Source organism: Corvus hawaiiensis, chromosome 13 (genome assembly GCF_020740725.1).
Source record: "Corvus hawaiiensis isolate bCorHaw1 chromosome 13, bCorHaw1.pri.cur, whole genome shotgun sequence".
Taxonomy (NCBI): domain Eukaryota; kingdom Metazoa; phylum Chordata; class Aves; order Passeriformes; family Corvidae; genus Corvus; species Corvus hawaiiensis.
This window is the reverse complement of record NC_063225.1, coordinates 11,975,433-11,996,321: the sequence shown is the minus strand read 5'-3', so window position 1 is coordinate 11,996,321 and position 20,889 is coordinate 11,975,433. Positions and strand designations below refer to the sequence as shown.

At 54.1% G+C, this 20,889-nt stretch overlaps 1 protein-coding gene across 3 annotated transcripts in view; it reads left to right on the top strand.

The window, feature by feature from the left end:
- The window catches only part of ITGA11 (integrin subunit alpha 11), a 41,824-nt gene that overhangs the window by 18,483 nt on the left and 2,452 nt on the right, over positions 1-20,889 (top strand). For all 3 annotated transcript variants that reach the window (XM_048317736.1, XM_048317735.1, XM_048317737.1), the window contains 20 exons: positions 626-753; positions 1,322-1,470; positions 2,443-2,587; positions 3,132-3,297; positions 4,634-4,704; positions 5,162-5,306; positions 6,955-7,103; positions 7,325-7,465; positions 8,278-8,481; positions 9,137-9,267; positions 9,828-9,994; positions 11,514-11,656; positions 12,610-12,720; positions 13,100-13,185; positions 14,146-14,347; positions 16,315-16,413; positions 17,606-17,682; positions 18,473-18,562; positions 19,647-19,737; positions 19,847-19,960. In XM_048317736.1, coding sequence (XP_048173693.1) covers positions 626-753; positions 1,322-1,470; positions 2,443-2,587; positions 3,132-3,297; positions 4,634-4,704; positions 5,162-5,306; positions 6,955-7,103; positions 7,325-7,465; positions 8,278-8,481; positions 9,137-9,267; positions 9,828-9,994; positions 11,514-11,656; positions 12,610-12,720; positions 13,100-13,185; positions 14,146-14,347; positions 16,315-16,413; positions 17,606-17,682; positions 18,473-18,562; positions 19,647-19,737; positions 19,847-19,960 — 2,609 coding nt within the window. The remainder of the gene's footprint in view (positions 1-625; positions 754-1,321; positions 1,471-2,442; positions 2,588-3,131; positions 3,298-4,633; positions 4,705-5,161; positions 5,307-6,954; positions 7,104-7,324; positions 7,466-8,277; positions 8,482-9,136; positions 9,268-9,827; positions 9,995-11,513; positions 11,657-12,609; positions 12,721-13,099; positions 13,186-14,145; positions 14,348-16,314; positions 16,414-17,605; positions 17,683-18,472; positions 18,563-19,646; positions 19,738-19,846; positions 19,961-20,889) is intronic.

Genomic DNA, 20,889 nt, shown 5'->3' with positions numbered 1-20,889 from the left:
GTCCATGGATTCTTTAATCCATAAAGACCTAGAGGATGGAAGAGCAGCTGGTAAATCCCTGAAATCCACGATCATCCATGACTTTTCCAAGGAATGTTATAAAACATCAGCAGACTGAGACGATCCTGAGCAATTTTCCGCACTGGAAAAAGGCAGCTCCTGAAATCCCTCCTGCTCCGGCTGCAGAGCCGAGCCCTGGGGTCCCCTCTGGGGTTTTTGGCTGCCTTGGAGCTGAGGATTTCATGGGAAGGGAGGAAATGCCCGCCTTGTGTCCCATGGCAGGGCTGGGAATGACTCAGGGATCAGGAACGTCTCTGCAGGAGGAACGGAGCCGGATCCTGCTCCTCTTTGAAGTGTGGAATGGTATTAGATGGGATCAGATTCCAAAGCTGAATCCCAAATGATGCCACAGAGTGTTATTCCTAGGAAGCGATCCCATCTTCTCTCAGCGGAGCGGATTCCTGTGGCTTCTCCCCACCTTGCTGGAGCCCAAAGTTCTTCCCCAAATGATTGAAATCCCATTGTTTTCCCGATAAATCCTAAGAGGAAGTAGCTGGCTGGGAGTGAAGCCACAAACCTGCCCCTTTGCAAGAGGACTTTGACTAAATCCCTGGATTTTCCACAGGATGCCAGACCTACATGGACATCATCATCGTCCTGGATGGATCCAACAGCATTTATCCATGGGTTGAAGTCCAGCACTTCCTGATAAATATCCTGAAAAAGTTTTACATCGGTCCCGGACAGATCCAGGTAAGGCACTGAACCGTTTGTGTCATCCCGGGGCCATTCCCGACATCCCTTTTCTCTCAATCTGCTGGAATTTGTCCAAATATTGGAATTTTTAACTCATTCCGTGGAAAAAACACTGCCATTAATGTCCCTAAGTGAGCCATGGAGGGAGCACATCCCATATCCCAGTGGGAACAGGGAGGATGAAACCCTATGGAAAGACAGGCAGCTGTGAGGAGCTCTCCATCCTCTCATTCCGAGAGATCATGGCTGGATTTAGGCAGGAATTTGGACAGGGATTTGGGCAGGAATATCCCCAATTTTCCCATATAATTCAGTTTGGTCCCACCTGGAGATGCTGTGGGTCCAAACTGGGACACATCTGGATCACCCCAAAACTTGGGAGCAGGGCAGGGGGGAGAGCTGTAAAATTGAGAATTATTAATGATCCAGTGGAGGGAAAACTGGAGGAAAATTCCATGAGAGATGGAATTTTCCTGGTGGCTGGTGCTTCCCGTGGTTGACAAAGCTCCTTGCGGACAGGACCTCGTTTCATTGGCATTTTTGGTGACATTCCTGTCGTTCCCAGGTGGGAGTTGTCCAGTACGGAGAGGACGTGGTCCATGAGTTCCATCTGAACGACTACAGGTCCGTGCAGGACGTGGTGGCGGCCGCCAGCCACATCGAGCAGCGAGGGGGCACCGAGACCAGGACTGCCTACGGCATTGAGTTTGCTCGGTAAAACCCCTCCCATTCCTGGTCCTATTCCCAGGAAAACCTTCAAATCCCTGGTTTTTTGCCCTTCCTTCCCTCTCCGTTTGTTTTCCCGGCTGCTTAAAAATGGGGGAACCACCAAGGTTTGGGAAAACTTCCGTTTGTGGGAAGCTTTGCAAATGGTGCTTCCCAAAGTTCTCCGTCCTCGGTTGCGGCTGGAGCAGACTCTGGAATTGTGTCCTTTTCCCGGAAGCCCTCAGGGATGAGCTCCCAGCCCCTGAATTCCACTCCAGGCACTGGAGCTCTCCTGGAAATCCCTGGAGGGTCCCCGGGAACTCAGGACAGATCCAGCTCCATCTCCTCCCTTTCCAAGGACAAATCCCTGCTCCTGCACTTCTCCTTCATCCCAACCAATATTCCTGCTGCAGATCATGGAATCATTTAGGTTGGAAAAGAGGTCTAAGATCGACTCCAGCACCACCAAGGCCACCACTGACCGTGTCCCCAAGGGCCGTATCCATATGGTTTTTAAATCCCTCCAGGAATGGGGATTCCAGCCCTGCCCTGGTGGGCAGCTTGGGAAAGTTTTAGATGGGTCCTGGCTGGATCCAAGCAAGGTCCTGGATGATTTGTGTCACACAGAGTCCCCCGACCCTGCTCAATGTCCCTTTTCCATAAATATGCTGGAATTTGGCTCCATGTTTTGTCAAAATAGTGGGATTTTGGACGATTGGGTGAAGAAGTTTTCCCTCATGGGGGAAGAGCCCACAGGCCACGGCCAAAACTCCGCTGGCCAACTCCAGATCCATTCCCTTGTCCAATTTTGCAGAATTAGGGCCTCTTTCCTGCAAAAAGTGGGAACATCCACATCCGCAAGCATTTCCCGAGGGTTCCTGCACCTCCCCAAGAGGCAGCGGCCCCAAAGACCCCTCAGGGCGGGCTCGGTGGGGCAGCGGAGCCCCCACGGAGCAGCCCAGGGCATCTCTTCACTTGCAGCTCGGAAGCGTTTCGGAAAGGTGGCCGGAAAGGGGCAAAGAGAGTAATGATTGTCATCACAGATGGAGAATCCCACGACAGCCCAGACCTGGAGAAGGTGATCGAGGACAGCGAGAGGGACAACGTCACCAGATACGCCGTGGCGGTGAGTGAGGGGACCTCTGGGCGGTGGAAGAAGTCCTGCAGAGCTTGGTGGTGCTCCAGGAATCCCAAAACACCAGGACAGCCCATCCCCACTGCTCCTGGAGCATTCCAAGAGCTCCTTGTGCCTGGTGCTGCTTTTGGGATGCTCAGCTCGGGATTTGGCTGCCGGAGCAGGTGCTGGGACCAGGAACAGGCAGGACCCCAAATTCCACAAGGAATGTCCAGCCTGGAGAAATCGCAGCAGTTCCTCTGTTTGTTCCCACAAAGCGGGGGCAGATCCAAGGATGGGGCTTCTCCCATATGGACACCCCAAAAGGCTTTGGGATGGTTTTATCCATCATGGAAGAACTGCCCAGAGAAGTTGTTGACCCCTCATCCCTGGAAGTGTCCAAGGCCAGGTTGGACAGGGCTTGGAGCACCCTGGGAGAGAGGAAGGTGTCCCTGCCCATGGAATGGGATGAGCTTTAAGCTCCTTTCCCACCCAAGCCATCTGGGAATTCTAATTCCATGAAAACCCCTGAGCCTTGTGTTTTATTCCCAACCAGGTCTTGGGTTATTACAACAGGAGAGGAATCAACCCTGAGGCCTTTCTGAACGAGATCAAGTTCATCGCCAGCGACCCCGATGACAAACACTTCTTCAACGTCACCGACGAGGCGGCACTCAAGGACATCGTGGATGCTCTGGGAGAAAGGATTTTCAGCCTGGAAGGTGAGAGATGCTCCTACCCGGCACATCCCAGGCTGGGAATGTGCTGCTGATCCTTTGTTTGCCCGACTTGGACGTGGCTTCTGTCCTGAGCCTAAAATCCCACTTGGAAGATCTTCAGGTTTGAGGAAATGTCTTTATTTGGAGTGGTTGCATCCCTTGGATATCGGGAGCAGAGATGCCTTTTCCAAAGGCCACACCTCATTCCGGCCACCGGAATTCTGGTGGCTTTGATTTTTCTTTTTATAGAAAACCTTGGAAATCTGGTATGGGGGGAATTTGGGTGCCAGTGTCTTCCTCATCCATCAAAATTCCAGGGTTACAAACAGGAAAACCCACACACAGGGGTGCCAGACATCAGGAGATTATGGAAATAATGTTGGAATTTTGGCTTTATTGGCTGAAGTGAAAAATCAGGAAATATTTCTGTCTTAAATGTCAGCTCTTGTGACAACTTTGTCCGTCTCCCAAACTAAATTTATCCGAATTTCAGAGGAAAAATGCAGCCTGGAATGAACAATTGGAACAGAAGATGGAGGGCTCGCGCTGGGAATTAAACATCTTGGATTTGGGGCATTTTTGCTCAAAGCAGCTCGCAAACTCCTCACAAGGTTCCCAGTTTTCTCCATCCAGCCTGGCTCTTCCATGTGGAAGTTGCCCTGGATGAGGAGATTCCCACAGTTGAAATTACGAAGGAGCAATTTCCGAAGCTCCGTTTTTGGTGATCCTGCAGCTCTGAAAGGGGAGGAGCTGCACCCCAGCACAGCTCCCAGACCTGTTAACAGCACAAGGTTGTGGAACAGGTGGGATTTAGGGAGAAATGGGATCATCAGCAGGACCTGGAGCTGCCGGAGCAATTCCAGAGGAGGCCCCAGAGCTGCTCCGAGGGCTGGAGCCCCTCTGGAGCCAGACTGGGAGAGCTGGGAATGTTCACCTGGAGAAGAGAAGGATCCAGGGAGAGCTCAGAGCCCCTTCCAGGGCCTAAAGGGGCTCCAGGAGAGCTGGAGAGGGACTGGGGACAAGGCATGGAGGGCCAGGACACAGGGAATGGCTTCCCACTGGGAAAGGGGATATTTAGATGGATATTGGGAAGGAATTGTTCCCTGAGAGGGTGGGGAGGGACTGGGCTGGAATTCCCAGAGCAGCTGTGGCTGTCTCTGGATCCCTGGAAGTGTCCAGGGCCAGGCTGGCGGGGCTTGGAGCACCCTGGGATAGGGAAAGGTGTCTCTGTCCTTGGAAGGGCTGGAATGGGATGGGAACCCACCAAGGCGCTGCTCAGCCCCTCCAGGAAAACAAAACTCCGTTAAACACAAATTCCCTCTTTTTTTTTTTTTTTAAGGAACCAACAAGAACGAGATCTCCTTTGGACTGGAAATGTCCCAGACTGGATTTTCATCCCACGTTGTGGAAGTAAGAGAGGAAATGTGGGATTTTATTGCTCCTTGCCTTGTCCTGTTTATCACACCCCGCTCCAGGTGGGAGATCAGGATTTGGGATACGTTATTAGTTATGGAGTTATATCACTGATGTGAGGACAAGGAAATGCTGCTGGATTATCCCACGGGAAGGGGAGGTGTTGGGAGACCTGAGCATTCCTTGGGATCTGCAGCAGCTCCTCCTGATGCCACAGCCCCTTGGGAAGGACGAGCTGGGATGTCCATGGAAAAAGCATTTGGGAATTTCCTGGGGAGGAAAAGCACACTGAGAAGACAAGAATAGGGTGCAAGTGTCATTCCAGCATTTTTAAAACCCTCCAGCATTCCAGGTGTGCTTGGAAGAACGGTTTCCTGGTCTGTATGGGATCGGAGGGATGGAATCACCTCCACTGGGGAAGAAATCCCATCAAACCCCTCCTGTTTTCCCACAGGATGGGATCCTGCTGGGAGCAGTGGGAGCCTACGACTGGAATGGAGCCGTCCTGAAGGAAACCAGCAGCGGGAAGGTCATTCCTTTGCGGGAATCTTACCTGCAGGAATTCCCGGAGGAGCTGAAAAATCACGGAGCATATTTAGGTGGGAAAGCTGAACGAGACCACGGGGGAATTTGGGATTTTATCCGTAATAATAGGAAGCATGGGATATTCCTCAGTGGGAGTGGGATCATGGGAGACCTGTGGGATGCAGCACAGGAGCATCCTCACCTGGGAAGAGCCCGGCTCCGACCCCGGAGCGCAGCACAAATGGGATTTAAATTCAGGAGCGGCTGAGCCAGCGGGTCATCCGCAGCTTTCCTTGGAATGGTTTCAAAGCGCTGATGGAATTTCATGCCTAGGCAGGAAATACCTGCTGGGTTAATCCATTCCATGTGCAGCCACTGAAGTTCTGAAATAAAAATAGCAGCCTGGATCGTGAAATGGAGCCTCTCCTTGGAGATGTGGCAGGGAGAGAGGTGGGATTCTGTGGGATCAGCACGTCCAGGCTCTTTCCCGGGAATGTGGAGAGCCCCTGGATACGTGGTTCATCCTTGGGGTGACAGCAGAGTGTCCCCCAGGCTGGGAGTCCCCGGAGCAGGGATGGCTGTGGCTCTCCCACGGGAATCCGTGTGGGAGCTCAGCCGGGCTCTCTTTCCCACTGCCTGGAGTGAGAAATCCAGGAATATTGAGGAATGCTGGTGTATCCTGCTGAGCAGCAGCCGGGGGGCTCAGGGATGGCGCTTGGTTTAGGAATATCCCTCCAGAGGGGGCATTTTTAGGGAAAGAGGGAGCCCAGGTAAGTCTGGTGAGCAGGGAAAGGGGTCTGAAAATCCCTGGAGAAACTCAACATTTAACTGGATGTGCTTCCAGGGAATGAGATTCAGTTTCATGGTTGGCTAAACTTTGAGTTTCACAGAATCCCAGAATCCTGGAATGGTTTGGGTTGGAAGGGACCTTAAAGCTCATCCCATTCCACCTTCCCCTATCCCAGGTTTCTCCAAGCCCCATCCAACCTGGCCTGGAACATTCCAGGGATGGAGCAGCCACAGCTTCTCTGAGCACCCTGTTCCACTTCTAAGAATTTAAGTGGAATTTAAACCTGAGCCTGAAGGTTCAGGATCCTGGACCTGGTGTTGAAAACTGGGATTTAGGAGCCCCAGCTTTATATGCCTACAAAATCCCGTCTGCAGCCATGGAAGTGCCGCAGCCCAGGGAGTGATCCCAGTAGGAAAGAGGGATTGCTCTTACGCTTAGGCAGCATTATTTCCAGAAGGGGGAATGGTTTTGATGGATTCATGGCTCCTATTGGACTGGGAATGTTGACATCAAGCGCCGGCAAAGCTTTTCCTGACCGGTGTTCCCGGAGGAGCGGAGCAGCGGGAGCTGCAACTTCCCAGCACTCAGCACCTCACGAGTGTTTGTCCGACTTGATGTGAGGAATGAAATAAAACGCTCGGAAGCCTGGGAATTGCAGGAATCGGATTCACCTTCGATTAAAGAAGGATTTGCACAGGAAGAGCAAATCCAGCAGTGCCAAAACTCCCGGCACAGCTCCAGCTGTGGCAGCACCAGAGCAGTGGCTCGGAGGCACCGGGGTCCATCTGGGTGACTCTACCTTTGGAAAAATCTGGGATTTTAAGCTTCCCTCTCTGGGAAGTGGCCAGAGCTGTGTCAGCAGCCAGGGGCTAATGGAAAGCAGATCCTGGGAGCAGGCAGGGAATTCTCACTCCGTGTCCATCCCTTTCCAGGTTACACCGTCTCCTCCGTCATCTCCACCAAGCACGAGCGCATTTACGTGGCAGGAGCGCCGCGGTTCAACCACACCGGCAAAGTCATCCTGTTCAACATGCACAGCAACAGGAACCTCACCATCCACCAGGCCCTCAAGGGAGAGCAGGTAATTCCAGCCGGGAATGCTGTGCTGATTTCCCCCCACGGAAAAATCAACCCTCTCCCTCGATTTTCCGAAGTTGGAATGGCTCGGCAGCGTCGCGCGGCCGTGGATGTCCTGGTGGTCGCTGCATCCACAGCGTGGCTGTAGCAGGGAGAGGGCTTGGAATATCCCTATGGATCCCAGGGAATGGTGGCATCATTCCCATCCCGTCCGGTCTCCTGCAGATCGGCTCCTACTACGGCAGCGAGATCAACTCCCTGGATGTGAACGGCGACGGCGTCACCGACGTCCTGCTGGTGGGAGCGCCCATGTTCTTCAGCGAGGGCAGGGAGCGGGGCAAGGTCTACGTGTACGCCCTGCAGGGGGTGAGTGGCGCCCGGGGACACGGCGGGGACGTTCGGGCGCTGCCGTGGCAGCTGCGTCCCCTTGCGGGCTCTGGCACGCCCAGCTCCCGGGGAGGTGCGCAATGGGATCTTTGCCGCGTGGGAGCACGGATGTCCCTCTGGAGAAACCATCTCCAGGCGCGTGGCCTCCTCCAAACTCGCTCCCTCCAGGGAGAGCTCAGAGCCCCTTCCAGGGCCTAAAGGGGCTCCAGGAGAGCTGGAGAGGGACTGGGGACAAGGGATGGAGGGACAGGACACAGGGAATGGCTTCCCAGTGCCAGAGGGACTGGGGATGGATGGGATATGGGGAAGGAATTGTTCCCTGGGAGGGCTGGCCACTCACGGGGCTCTGGGGACAGCAAGTGCCCTCCCTCCACCATGGGAATGGGGCATGTGCCACCCCTGTTCCCTATCCTGTCCCAGCTTTCCTGCTGGGCCACCCCCAAATCTGGCTCAAAATGCAGCTCCTGAGCCAAATCCATCGGGATCCAGGGGCACATGGGAAGGTCGTGCTCTACATCCAAGGATGTAGAGCCTGCCTGGAGCGTGGAATCCTGCACCTAAAGCAAGATTGTTTATTAGTCATGGAATTTCTTCCATAGGGTGCAAAGCAGATGTGGGGCTGGCTGGGGGCTCCAAAATCCCACATCCCTGGGAGCGCTCCCACCCCCTTCCTTGGAGAACCCCTCCCACATCACTGCACATTTGCATGAGGGTTTCTCCTCTTTCCAGTCTTGCTGCTGATGCTTTGGGAATTGTTTTTCTTTCTTTTCTCTTTCCCTTTCCCCTGGCAGAACCTCTTCGTTCCCAGCGGAGCCCTCACGGATCTCCAGAGTTACCAGAATTCCCGTTTCGGCTCCTGCATCGCCGCCGTTCCCGACCTCAACCAGGACTCCTACAATGACCTGGTGGTCGGGGCCCCTCTGGAGGACGAGCACCAAGGAGCCATTTACATTTTCCTTGGATTCCAGGAGACCATCCTGAAGAAGTACAAGCAGGTGGGGCTGCCCTGTGTTCAGTTTTCCTCAGCCTTCGTGGGAATAAATGTAATTTGTCCCCATTTTAAGGAGGGATGGAGCAGGACAAATCCACACCCAGGACGGAATTGTTAATTATTACGGCCAGATATTCCCTCTTTTGAGACATCCAAAACAAAACGTTGGAATTCAAGCACTGGAACAGCAGTGGTGGAGTCCCCATCCCTGCTAGGATTTAAGATGTGTGGATGTGACACTTGGGGACATTTCTGGTGGCCTTGGCAGCACTGGGGGATGGTTGGACTCAACAACCTTGGATGGCTTTTCCAACTTAAATTATTCCATGGAATAGCAGGAAAAAGGCTTGGAATTTGAGGCAATGTTTAGCATTGCAAGGGATCGCTATAGATTAATTAATTAATTAATTATAAATAAATAAATCATTTGTTTATTTATTACACTTTTGATAAATATTAAATACGCAGGGTAAATCCAATAGAAATCTTGGATGGTGTCTCGAAAGGGAAACTGCTCTCATTCCCTGGAAGATCATGTTTAGTACAACCACTTGGAATGGGGAATTTTCAGCGGTGAGGTGGAGTCAGCCTGGCAAACCCTTGGCAGGCACGGATGCTCCTGCTGGAATCCAGCCTGGATTGTTCCCATTCCTTTCCAGCGGATCGCAGCCGCTGACCTCGCTCCGGGCCTGATGTATTTTGGATGCAGCATCCACGGGCAGCTGGATCTGAACGAGGATGGACTCGTGGACTTGGCCGTGGGCTCCCTGGGGAACGCCGTGGTGCTGTGGTGAGCCAGGGATCCTTTGTGCCCTCTCCTGATTTCCTCTGCCCAAATCATGCCGACGTTTTTCCAGGGAAAACTGGTCTCCCAGCAGTCCAATCCGTCTTTCCAGAAATACTGATCTCCCAACAATCTTTCCTGAATAACCACCCCTTGTCCAGCGGGGCTGTGGGATCTCAATGCCCTCGGGCCCTAAAAAGATGCCAGAGCTGGTTTTCCGTTGAGTTTCATCCATAGTTCTCCAGAAGTTCCAAACTGATTTGTGGGGATTTGCCCGGGATCCCTCTGGTCTGATTTAATTAGAGCAATATTTTCCAATACTAATTAACGTTTGGAGAGTCCCTTGAAGCTGTTGGGACGGAGGGTGGCTGTGCCCAGCTGAGATGGGTCACCCTGGGCTCTGCTTGGAGAGGGCCTTTGGTCTTCCTCAGCCTCCTGGGAAAAGGAGGGAAAAGGAGGGAAAAGGAGGGAAAAGGAGGGAAAAGGGCAAACCTGGAGCTGTGGGAGACTCCAGGATGTCCCATCCCATGCTGGATCCCATCCCATGCCCTCTCCCCACCCCGCAGGTCCCGCAGCGTGGTGCAGATCAACGCCAGCCTCCGCTTCGAGCCCTCCAAGATCAACATCTTCACCAAGGACTGCAAGCGCAACGGGAAGGAGGCCACCTGCATGAGGGCCTTCATCTGCTTCACTGCCCTCTTCCTCTCCGCCCACTTCCAGACTGCCACCGTGGGTAAGGACAAAATCCCAATTCCTGCCTTGCTCAGGTCTCCAGCCCCGTGGGAACACCGAGCTTTTGGGATGGAAACCATCCCGGAGCTTGGTGGAGCGCACGTGTCTCTCTGCCACATCCCTCTGGTGTCACCCACGTTTGTCCCTATCCCGGCCGAGTCTCTGGGTTCTGGTGACTTTTGTGCCGAAAGAAACACCCCTGGGATAAATCCTACCTCATCCCTCACCTATTCCCTGGGCTGAGCTCTCCCAGGATTTCCCTTCCTGTGCTCCATGTGACGGGAATGTCACCCCAGCGGGACAGGAGGGAACGTGGCCGGCCCGCGTTCCGCAGGGCTCATCCATCCCTCCCACCGCAGCAGCGGGACACATCTGCTGGCCAGATGTGCATGTTGCCCTAATATCCCAGGGATTCTGCGGAGCTGGCCGGTTCTCCTATTAAACCCTTGGATGGTGCCGTGACCCCGAGTCCACCCGGCAGATTCCTGGGACTCAGCGGAGCGAAGGGAAGCAATAGTGGCTCAGCTCCTGCGGTCCGGCAGGAAACGCTGGCAAAGGAAAATTGGGATCCAAAGCCAAGGGGAAAATTCCCATCCCCCAGCACAAGAGTTTTGTTTTGTGCTGTCAAATCCAGTGTTTTTCTCCCTCCTGCTGTCCCTGTGGGATAAAAACTGAGTGGGATTTCCTTATTTATTTGATTTTACCTTTCTTTCCACTTGGAAGAGTCACCCCCTGGATGAGCCCCTCGGCTCTGGAGCCAGGCTGGGAGAGCTGAGGGTGTCCAGGCAGGAAAAGAGAAGGCTCCAGGGAGAGCTCAGAGCCCCTTCCAGGGCCTAAAGGGGCTCCAGGAGAGCTGGAGAGGGACTGGGGACAAGGCATGGAGGGACGGGACACAGGGAATGGCTTCCCAGTGCCAGAGGGCAGGGATGGATGGGATACTGGGAAGGAATTCCTGGCTGGGAGGGTAGGGAGGGGCTGGGCTGGAATTCCCAGAGGAGCTGTGGCTGCCCCTGGATCCCTGGAATGTCCCAGGCCAGGCTGGACAGGGCTTGGAGCAGGCTGGGATAGGGGAAGGTGTCCCTGCCCATGGCAGGGGCTGGAATGAGATGGGATTTAAGGTGTGTCCAAAACAAACCACTCTGGGATTCTGTGGTTCTCTGAAATCCCTGCTTGGTGCTGGGCTGGGAATCTCCAGTTTCTTTCCAACAGAAGTGCAGGAAGCAAAGGATCTCCATAAATCATCCAGGTGTTCTCCGACACCTCCAGAGCAGCACGTGAACGTATGAGAGGCAAAAAATTCCATCTCTGCACAGATTTTCCACAGGGTCTTGAAATAACTCCTCTCTTAAGCTCCTCGTTTGGAGAGGGGAAGCTCTTCCCAGAACGGGCTGTCAGCAGCAGGCTATAACCTGATTTCCCTGGATTCCCCTCAGCAGGGAACGGGCACTGGGGCCACTCTTTGGATTGGGCTGGGATTGGGCTGTGCGGCCCCAAGGCCTGAGCTGGGCCTGTCCTCGCAGGGCTCAGGTACAACACGACCATCGACGAGCGCCGCTACTCGCCCCGGGCACACCTGGACGACAGCGGGGACAGGACGGCACAGAGGGCGCTGGAGCTGCCGGCCGGGCGGGAGCTCTGCCACACCCTCCCCTTCCACGTCCTGGTGAGTGTGGAGCAGGACGAGGCTGCCATGTCCTCCTCAGCCAGCCCCGAGATGCGTCCCTTGGTGGCTTCCTGGGGTGGGAATGAGCCTCATCCCACTGGACTCCTTCCCGCTGGATTCCTTCCCGCTGCTTTGGTGTGGTCAGGGACAGAGCTGCCAGCACGGGCGGCTGCTGGGTCCCCAAGCAGTGACATCATCGCAGGCCCAGCTTCCACGTGCCCCGTTCCACGGGCCGTGTCCTTGGGCAGGGCGTGCGCTCCTGATCCTGGGCTCAGGCGGCTTTTCCTGCTCCAAAACCAGGAATGCCCATTTTTTCCATGGGGAATCGAGTGTCCCCATGCCAGTCCCTGGTGGTGTCCCCCTGTGCCCCTCTAAGCCAGCAGGGCCCCACCCCTGGGTGCAGTGCTGGTGAATCCCTCGCTCGCAGGGAACAGCTGATGAACAAAGCTGGCCAAACCCAAACATTCCCAGGGAATGAGGAGAGCCTTGAGCAGGCCAGGCAGGCCCGAGCTGCCAGACTGGCCCAGCCCCAAGCCCCAGCCTGAACTGCCATGAACTTTTGGGAAATTTGAGGTTGGAGCTGGAGCTGGAGCTCGTGATTTAGCCTAAAAAACATCTCCCTTCAGAGCATCCCTCTGCGAAGCGAAGGAAGAGCTCCTAGGGGCTTCCGGAGGGGAGGGATGGATGGGATATTGGGAAGGAATTCCTGGCTGAGAGTGTGCTGAGGCCCTGGCACAGGAATTCCCAGAGAAGCTGTGGATCCCTGGAAGTGTCCAAAGCCAGGCTGGACGGGGCTCGGAGCAATCTTGGAGCATGGGATCTGTTTTGTCCTTACATGCCAGCCCAGGGTGGGGCTGCAGGACAGATCTGTGACCTTTGGGGGACACCCCGAGGTGCTGCCCACCCCAGGCAGCAGCCCTGGGCTCCTCTCCGACGTTTTCCATGTGCCACAGGACACAGCCGACTATGTGAAGCCGGTGACGTTCTCCATCGACTACGAGCTGGAGCATCCCGAGCACGGCCCGATGCTGGATGATGGGTGGCCCACCTCGCTCAGGGTCTCTGTAAGTAGCAGCTGCCACCTCCCAAAGTGTCACCTCCCAAAGTGTCATCTCCCACAGTGCCACCTCCCAGGCGCCATCTCCCAAAGTGTCACCTCCCAGGTGCCATCTCCCAAAGTGTCACCTTGCAGGTGCCATCTCCCACAGTGCCACCTCCCACAGTGCCACCTCCCAAAGTGTCACCTTGCAGGTGCCATCTCCCACAGTGCCACCTCCCACAGTGCCACCTCCCAAAGTGTCACCTCCCAGGTGCCATCTCCCACAGTGCCACCTCCCAGGTGCCATCTCCCAGGTGCCACCTCCCAGGTGCCACCTCCCAGAGCACCAGGGCAGATTTATCTCCGGGGGAATCGTCACCGAGCTGCTCTCACTGTCCCCTCAGGTCCCTTTCTGGAACGGCTGCAATGAGGATGAGCACTGTGTCCCCGATCTGGTGCTGGATGCCAGGAGTGACATTCCCAGTGCCATGTGAGTGGGTGACCCAGAGGATCCTCCAAGAGTGTCACCAGCTGGGGGAGGCTCCAAAATCCAGCCCCAATCCATGCTCCATAAATTCTGTCATCACCGGTCGTTCATCCAGCATCACCACAAGGTTCATCCAAGCCCTCCATGAGGTGCTCCTTGGCATTCTGAGCCTCTTCCTCTCCATGTCTGGAATGAATCTGTGGTTTTTCAGGGAATCCACAAACCAACTAATATTTGGTGCCATGGTGATGAGATCCAGGGATACAAATCAGGAAATAACAGGGAATAACTGCAAGGCTGGCATTACCCACCTGGCAATTACGGCCTTGACTCATGGAAATAGTTTCACACTGCAGCTCCGTGGTTAAGGAGCTATTAAAGGTTGTCCCTGAATCCAGAGGAGGCCCCAGAGCTGCTCTGAGGGTGGAGCCCCTCTGGAGCCAGGCTGGGAGAGCTGGGAATGTTCACCTGGAGAAGAGAAGGCTCCAGGGAGAGCTCAGAGCCCCTTCCAGGGCCTAAAGGGGCTCCAGGAGAGCTGGAGAGGGACTGGGGACAAGGCATGGAGGGACAGGACACAGGGAATGGCTTCCCACTGCCAGAGGGCAGGGATGGATGGGATATGGGGAAGGAATTGTTCCCTGAGAGGGTGTGAGGGGCTGGGCTGGAATTCCCGGAGCAGCTGTGGCTGCCCCTGGATCCCTGGAAGTGTCCCAGGCCAGGTTGGACGGGGCTTGGAGCCACCTTTGCTAATGGCATGGGATCTGTTTTTTCCCTACATCCCAGCTGTCCCAAGCATTCCCAATAATGTTTGAGAAAGCTTCACACCGTTGGCCAAAAATCCCAAAATTATAGACAATGGGAGGAATTCGTAATTCCTCTTTCAGCACGGCAGGACAGAGGGAGAGCAGGGATTTCCATGCACTACCCAGGGACGTAAAATCCCGGGAATGCCCCTTCTTGCAGGGAATTCTGCCGGAGGGTGCTGCGGAGGGGGGACTGCTCAGCCTTCAGCCTCTCGTTCGACGCCTCCGTCTTCGTCATCGAGAGCAGCAGGAGAAGGGTGGCCGTGGAAGCAACGCTGGAAAACCGCGGCGAGAACGCCTACAGCACCGTCCTCAACATCTCCTTCTCCAGGAACCTCCAGTTCGCCAGCCTGATCCCCAAGGTGAGGCTCCCGGGGGAGATCCAGGCCTTTCCAGAGGAGCTGCTAATCCCAGCCCGATGAGAAAGCTGCAGCCTAAAGCAGAGCCCAAATCTGCCTCCATCCCTCATAAATCAGAGCTGTTTATGGGCTCCGTTTCTAAGCACTTCCAGCTCTTTATTTTGGAAATACAAAAACGTTTGAGTTTTAAGAGCCTGAGCGAAGGTCAAACCCAGAGGAAATTATTTCCCTCTATTTTTCTCCTCCAGTCATTTAAAAATGCTCCCTGCACATGGCCAAGTTCCTGTCAGGAATGAGTTTTTGCAGCTGAGAAATAACTCCTGGAAGTAGGGGCTGATCATGGGAATGTGGCCACAGCTCAGCACTGAGCCGGGCGATGCCACCTCTCCATGGCTTTCCCTGGATGATCCTAGAGTGTCCCATCTGCTCCTGAAAATTTCACCCCCCACGCTCACTCGATCTTGGAGCAACTCCTCCCTATTCCCAGTGAGGTTTGGGAATGTGCTGATACTGCTGAGCATTCCCTCACCCCGCCATGACTTCATCCCCGCCCGCAGATCCCATCTCCTTTGTTTTTCTCCGAGCCATGCCAAGGGAAAATTGTGGGGCTCGTTGCCCACAAAATAAGAAAAATGCGTTTTTTGGAGATTATTCCAAACGAAGTGAGGGGAGCAGGGAAAATCCCCCATGTGGTGGGGAACAGAAAGCGCTGGGCAGCAGTGGCTGCAGGGAATATTTGCAGCTGGTTTTGGAAGAGTCACGGATAACGGGCTCCTGGCTGCTGCTCCTTATAAAGGAACATCCAGAGGGGATGGATATCGGTGCCATACAAATTAAAAGTTGCTGGGCCCCCAAAAAGTCCATAATTTCAGCAGATGAGTGGGAGAAGCTCCAGGCTGTTGCTGGTGGCTGGTGCTGGGTTATTCCAGCTCCTGGGTAGGACTTTTCCAGAGGCAGTGGTGCAAACTGAGACTCTTGTGGGGTCTGACACAGGGATAAAAGCTGGAATAGCTCATGGTGAGGTGGACACCCGCTTACAACCAGGCTACAACCTCTGGTAGGGCTGTGGAGGAGGCAGCGTAGGGTTGGTGTCTCTTCCCATCCCATCCCATCCCATCCCATCCCATCCCATCCCATCCCATCCCATCCCATCCCATCCCATCCCATCCCATCTCACCAGGGCTTTGCGATGGGCAGGAGTTTCTCCAGCCTGGCTAGAGAGATGGGAAGTTTTCCAGCAGCAGGAATGTTGGTGTTGAGGTGAGGGAGTTCCGGCTTAGCTGGTGGCTATGCAGGATAATGGCCTTCGGTGCTTCCCAAAGACTCCTCGTAGCAGAAAAATCAGGAATCCCCAGGAATAATCAGGTTCATTCCTTCACTGCAGTTAAATCCATTCACTGCTGTAGATTCAGAAAGAGGATTTAAACCAGGAAGCTGGAAATGGCTTGGTAGAGATGCCCCTTTCCAGGAACATTGGTGAATGCATGGGAAGGATTCCCAGCTGCAGCGAGCAGGCTGATTGGTTGGATGGTCCATTGGTTGGGTTTTGGTTGTTGGTTGGTCATTGGTTGGTTGGTCATTGGTTGGTCATTGGTTGGTCGTTGGTTGGTTGTTGGTTGGTTGGTCATTGGTTGGTCATTGGCTGGTCATTGGTTGTTGGTTGGTTGGTCATTGGTTGGTTGGTCATTGGCTGGTCATTGGTTGGCCATCAGTTGGTTGGCCATCAGTTGGTTGGTTGGTCATTGGTTGGTCATTGATTGTTGGTTGGTTGGTCATTGGTTGGTCATTGGTCATTGGTTGGTCATTGGTCATTGGTTGGTCATTGGTTGGTTGGTCATTGGTTGGTCATTGGTTGGTTGTCTCCCCAAAGCCAAGGCCCATGTTGAGCCCCTTGGGTGTTTCCCGTTTCCCGAAGCGCCGGCTCCCGGGGCTCATTCCTGATGTCCTGGACACTCCATGTCTCATTTCAGGACGACACAGACATCAACATCGACTGTGCCAGTGACAACAGACACCCCACGCGGAGGGTGTGCAACGTCAGCTACCCCTTCTTCCGCGCCAAGGCCAAGGTAGGACATTCCCGGCTTCCGACTGCTCCTTCACCCACGGGACACGGACCCTCTGCCCCTGGGGTCACATCTGCCACAGCTGGGTGACGCCGAACAGGATTTTAAATATAAACATTTGGTTTCTTCCCTTTTGGAGTCTGAAAGGCATCTTAGGGAAGCTGGGGTGCTTGGGATCCTGCCCTGGTGCTTGGGAGAGCCCCAAAATCCAACCCAGCTCCTCCAGGTGACAGGATTTGCCTCCAGCCCTTTGGAAAAATTTAGCGTCGGCTTCAAACCACTGATGGGAACTTCCCTGAGCTCGCTCCCTGCAGGATGAGGCTCCTTCCCTGCCTGAGAGGTTTTCCTTGCTCTGAGGTGCCTCTGGATCCTGCTGGGAGCCTGTCCAAACCCCCCTGGGTGGTGGCATCCTCCAAACCGGTGTTCCCAGTATTTGGGATGAGCCCAGATCCAGTTTATCATTTTTATAAGCCATAAACCCTTGGAACACATCAAATTCAGGGATGAAGTGGGGAAGGAAAAATGGGGAGATGCAGCCACTGAGGATCCACATGGAATTCCCCCTCCCCACCCCATACTCCCATGGGAAAAGGGACCAACACCAGCAGGATCCGCAGATAAAATCTCCCCAGCTCCCGTATCCGTCTGAAACCTTTCCTGGATAATGATGGATGAGCCTCAGGCAGCAGGCTCGGCTTTAAAGCTCCCAAAAAATCCCAGCGGGATGCCTGTGGCTGCACGCGGAGCGCGGCTCCCCATGACCTACGGGGGCCGGGAATGCATCCTGGGCCATCAGGTACTGCTGGGCCTGCCAAAACAAAGACGGGCTGGAAATGGAATTTTGGCCCCGGAGCAGCGGGAGCTTTGATATTCCAGTCAGCTGTGGCGGCCCAGACGGTTTGAGGTCACCGCAGATGTGACATTTATCACATTGATCCCATTTTATTGCTGTTGGCTCTCTCCAGCTGCCTCCCCTTCCCGCCGATCTGGGGCCTCTGCAGGGATCTGCTTCCAAAGGGAGCCGCTGCTGCTCCGATGGCAGGGAAGAACAATTCCTGCAAATCTCCTCTCTGCCTGGAAAGGCTCTGGTGGGATCGGGAACGGTGTCACCCGCAGGGTCCCGCACGGTCCCTGCTCAGCACTCGGGGTTTTATTCCCGCTGATATTTTTCCCGATATTTTTCCCTTCTCCACAGGTCGCTTTCCGCCTGGATTTTGAATTCAGCAAGTCCGTGTTCCTGCAGAGCATGGAGATCTACATGGTTGCCAGCAGGTGTGGGGATGCTTTCTCCCTCTGGAATCACAGAATCATGGAATGGGTCAGGCTGGAAAGGACCTTATGGGCCATCCAGTCCCAGCCCTTTCCCACACCTTCCCCTATCCCAAGCTGTCCAACCTCGGGCACTTCCAGGGATCATGGGGCAGCCACAGCTTCTCTGGGCACCCTGGCATGCTGCCAGCTTCCCTTGGGATTCCCTCCTCCAGAGCCAGAGGCTTTCTGTGGAATAACCCCATGGGGAGCCAGTTGCTGTGGGTTATCCCAGCCCTGCGCTGCCAAACCTGGCTGCTTTTATTTATCTGGGGATTTAGATCCATGATTTTTCCATGCCTGTGGAAGCTGGATCTCCAGCCACTGGTGCTTTCCCATCCATATTCCCACTGCAAAAATTCCCGGGAAAAATATCTCCTGATAATTTTGCAAAACTCTCCTTACTCCCAATTCCTGCACAGTAGAGATTTCCCACAGGGAAGCGAAGTTTCTTTAATTGATTATTATTGTTAAAGTGTTTTTTTTAATTTTAATTTTTTTAATTTTAGTTTTATTTTTAATCTAAAAAAAAAGAATTCTAATAATTTAATTCCAATTGTTAGAGCAGGGGAGGATTCCCCTGCACCACTTTAAGCTGGTGACGCCTCCCTCCGAATCATTTCAGGGAGATTCATAAAAATCCCCGAATAAAACCCTGCTTTGACCAAAAAGCAAAAAAAGTCCAGTCTTCCCCCAAAAAATTCCCAAGAGGATTTGGCTCCTGCCTGACCCCCGGGCCCTGCTGCTGTTGCAGTGACAGCGAGGAGAAGGAGAGCACCAAGGAGGACAACTTTGTCCACCTCGACTTCCAGCTGAAGTACGAGGCCGACCTGCTCTTCACCAGGTGAGGTTTGGAATGGGATGCAGCTCCGGGGAGGTCACGGATTGGGGAATATCCCTTGGGAAAAGCAGCCAGGAGCAGCCTTCAAACAGAGCTTTCATTCGGGAATTTCTTGAGAAAGCAGGAGCTGGAGGAACCATAAAATCAGGGAGAGCTTTTGCTAAAATTCCCGAGCTGTGGAGAGCTGGATTCTCCAGATGTTTAAAGGCACAGAGTTATTAAGGAGGTGTGAGGGCGAGTTTTTATGGGAAAAAAAGGGATTTCTTGGAGGTAGTAATGGCCCTAACAGGTGCTCCCAGTGTCTGGGCCGCTGGCCATCCCACAAAAGCATCGGAGGGAAGCTCAGCTGTGGGCTGAGCGTGGAAGCAGCGGGAATTCGAGTCTGGGAGAGCCAGGGATGAAGGCAGAGATGATTCAGGAACATGCTGATGGGAAAATCAGGGATCCCAAAGCACATTCCCTGGCAGTGCTCGCTGGAATTTTTCGGAGGTTTTTCAGCCCTTGGGCCATTTTCTATTTTTCACTCCGACACTGCAAATAAAACGCCTTTAATGTACGGGATTTACGGGGAGCCGGGGGATTCTCCGGGTCAGAATGAAGGGAAAACTCGGAGGGAAAGAAGAGCACAGAAGATATCAAATTTGGGAACTTTGGGGTGCAAAAGGAGGGAGATAATTTTAAAGAATGTGGGGATTTGAGGCCATCGCAGGTGCTCCCGAATGGATTCCCACAGGATATTCCTGGCTCTTTTCCCGCCTTTCCAGCTGCAAAGAAAGGGATTGATTTACCTCCTGTGACATCCAAACCTCAGCCAGGGCCTTGGGTGGCTCTGCTTTATTAAAGAGGCGAGAAAAGCCTGCAAAGAAAGGGAAAATCCTGCAAAGAAAGGGAAAATCCTGCAAAGAAAGGGGAAATCCTGCAACGAAAGGGAAAATCCTGCAAAGAAGGGGAAAATCCTACAAAGAAAGGGGAGAATTCTGGAAAGGAAGGGGAAATCCTGCAAAGAAAGGGGAAATCCTACAAAGGGAAAATCCTGGAAAGAGAGGGGAGAACCCTACAAACCCTTTTGTCACCCCTTGTCCCACAGGACGTCGAGCCTGGACTATTTCGAGATCCGATCCAACAATTCCCTGGATGGATCCAACCCCACTGGGCCCCCCTTCCACGGCACCTTCACGGTGAGCAGGAATTGGATCCCTGAGGGATTTGCCGGGATTTGGGATCTGCCCTGGGAGCCAGGATCCCCATGCCGCGATCCCGGCACATCCCAGTGCTCTTTCTCGGCAGCTGCAGAACCTGGGATTCTTCCCAGTGCGAGGGGTGACCCTAAAGCTCACCATGCCCGTGGCCACCCGCGTGGGCAACCGGCTCCTGCTGCCCACGGAATTCCGGGCGGACCAGGTAGGACGGGATTCCGGCCTGATTTGGGATGGGATTCCAGCATGGTTTGGGATGGGATTCCAGCCTGGTTTTGTTTAGGATGGGATTCCAGCATGGTTTGGGATGGGATTCCAGCATGGTTTGGGATGGGATTCCAGCCTGGTTTTGTTTAGGATGGGATTCCAGCATGGTTTGGGATGGGATTCCAGCATGGTTTAGGACAGGATTCCAGCCCAGTTTTGGGTATGGGATGGGATTCTGGCCTGGTTTGGGATGGGATTCCAGCATGGTTTGGGATGGGATTCCAGCCCATTTTAGGATGGGATTCCAGCATGGTTTGGATGGATTGATCCCTCCTGCACAGGGATGGGAATGGAGGAATTCCATGGAATGTCCCTCCATCTTTTGGGAACACTGCTGTGCTCACACCTGGCTCGTGCCTGGAGATCTTTCAGCATTCTCTTGGCTGGGAACATGGAAAACCCCGAGGCCAAAGGGTTTAGTCCAAGGAATTCCCCAATCCCGACCTCTCTCCAGTGTGCAGTGAATTCCTGAGGGTCTGGGAGGCAGCGGCTGGGCCTGGGATGAACTCCAGGCTTGGGCCTGCACTGTGAGGGCTGGGAGCAGATCCCGGGGCTTCCCAAGCCCATGGAAGGAGCCTGGAATTTTTATGGATGGGATTTTTATGGACGAGGTTTTTATGGATGGGATTTTTATGGACGAGGTTTTTATGGATGGGTTTGGCCTCAGCTGGGAATGTTTCTGCTGCAGCTCTGGCAGAGTCCCCGTGTCACCGGTGCCACCCTGGCACGCCTGGCTGGAATCTGGGATGGGGCTCCCTGCCAGGCTGAGTTTTGCTGGGAAGAGGCACAAAACTCAGGAATTATCTCAAGTAGGATTCCAGGACTTCCTCCAGCCACATCCCACAGCGAGCCCAGCTCAATCCCAGC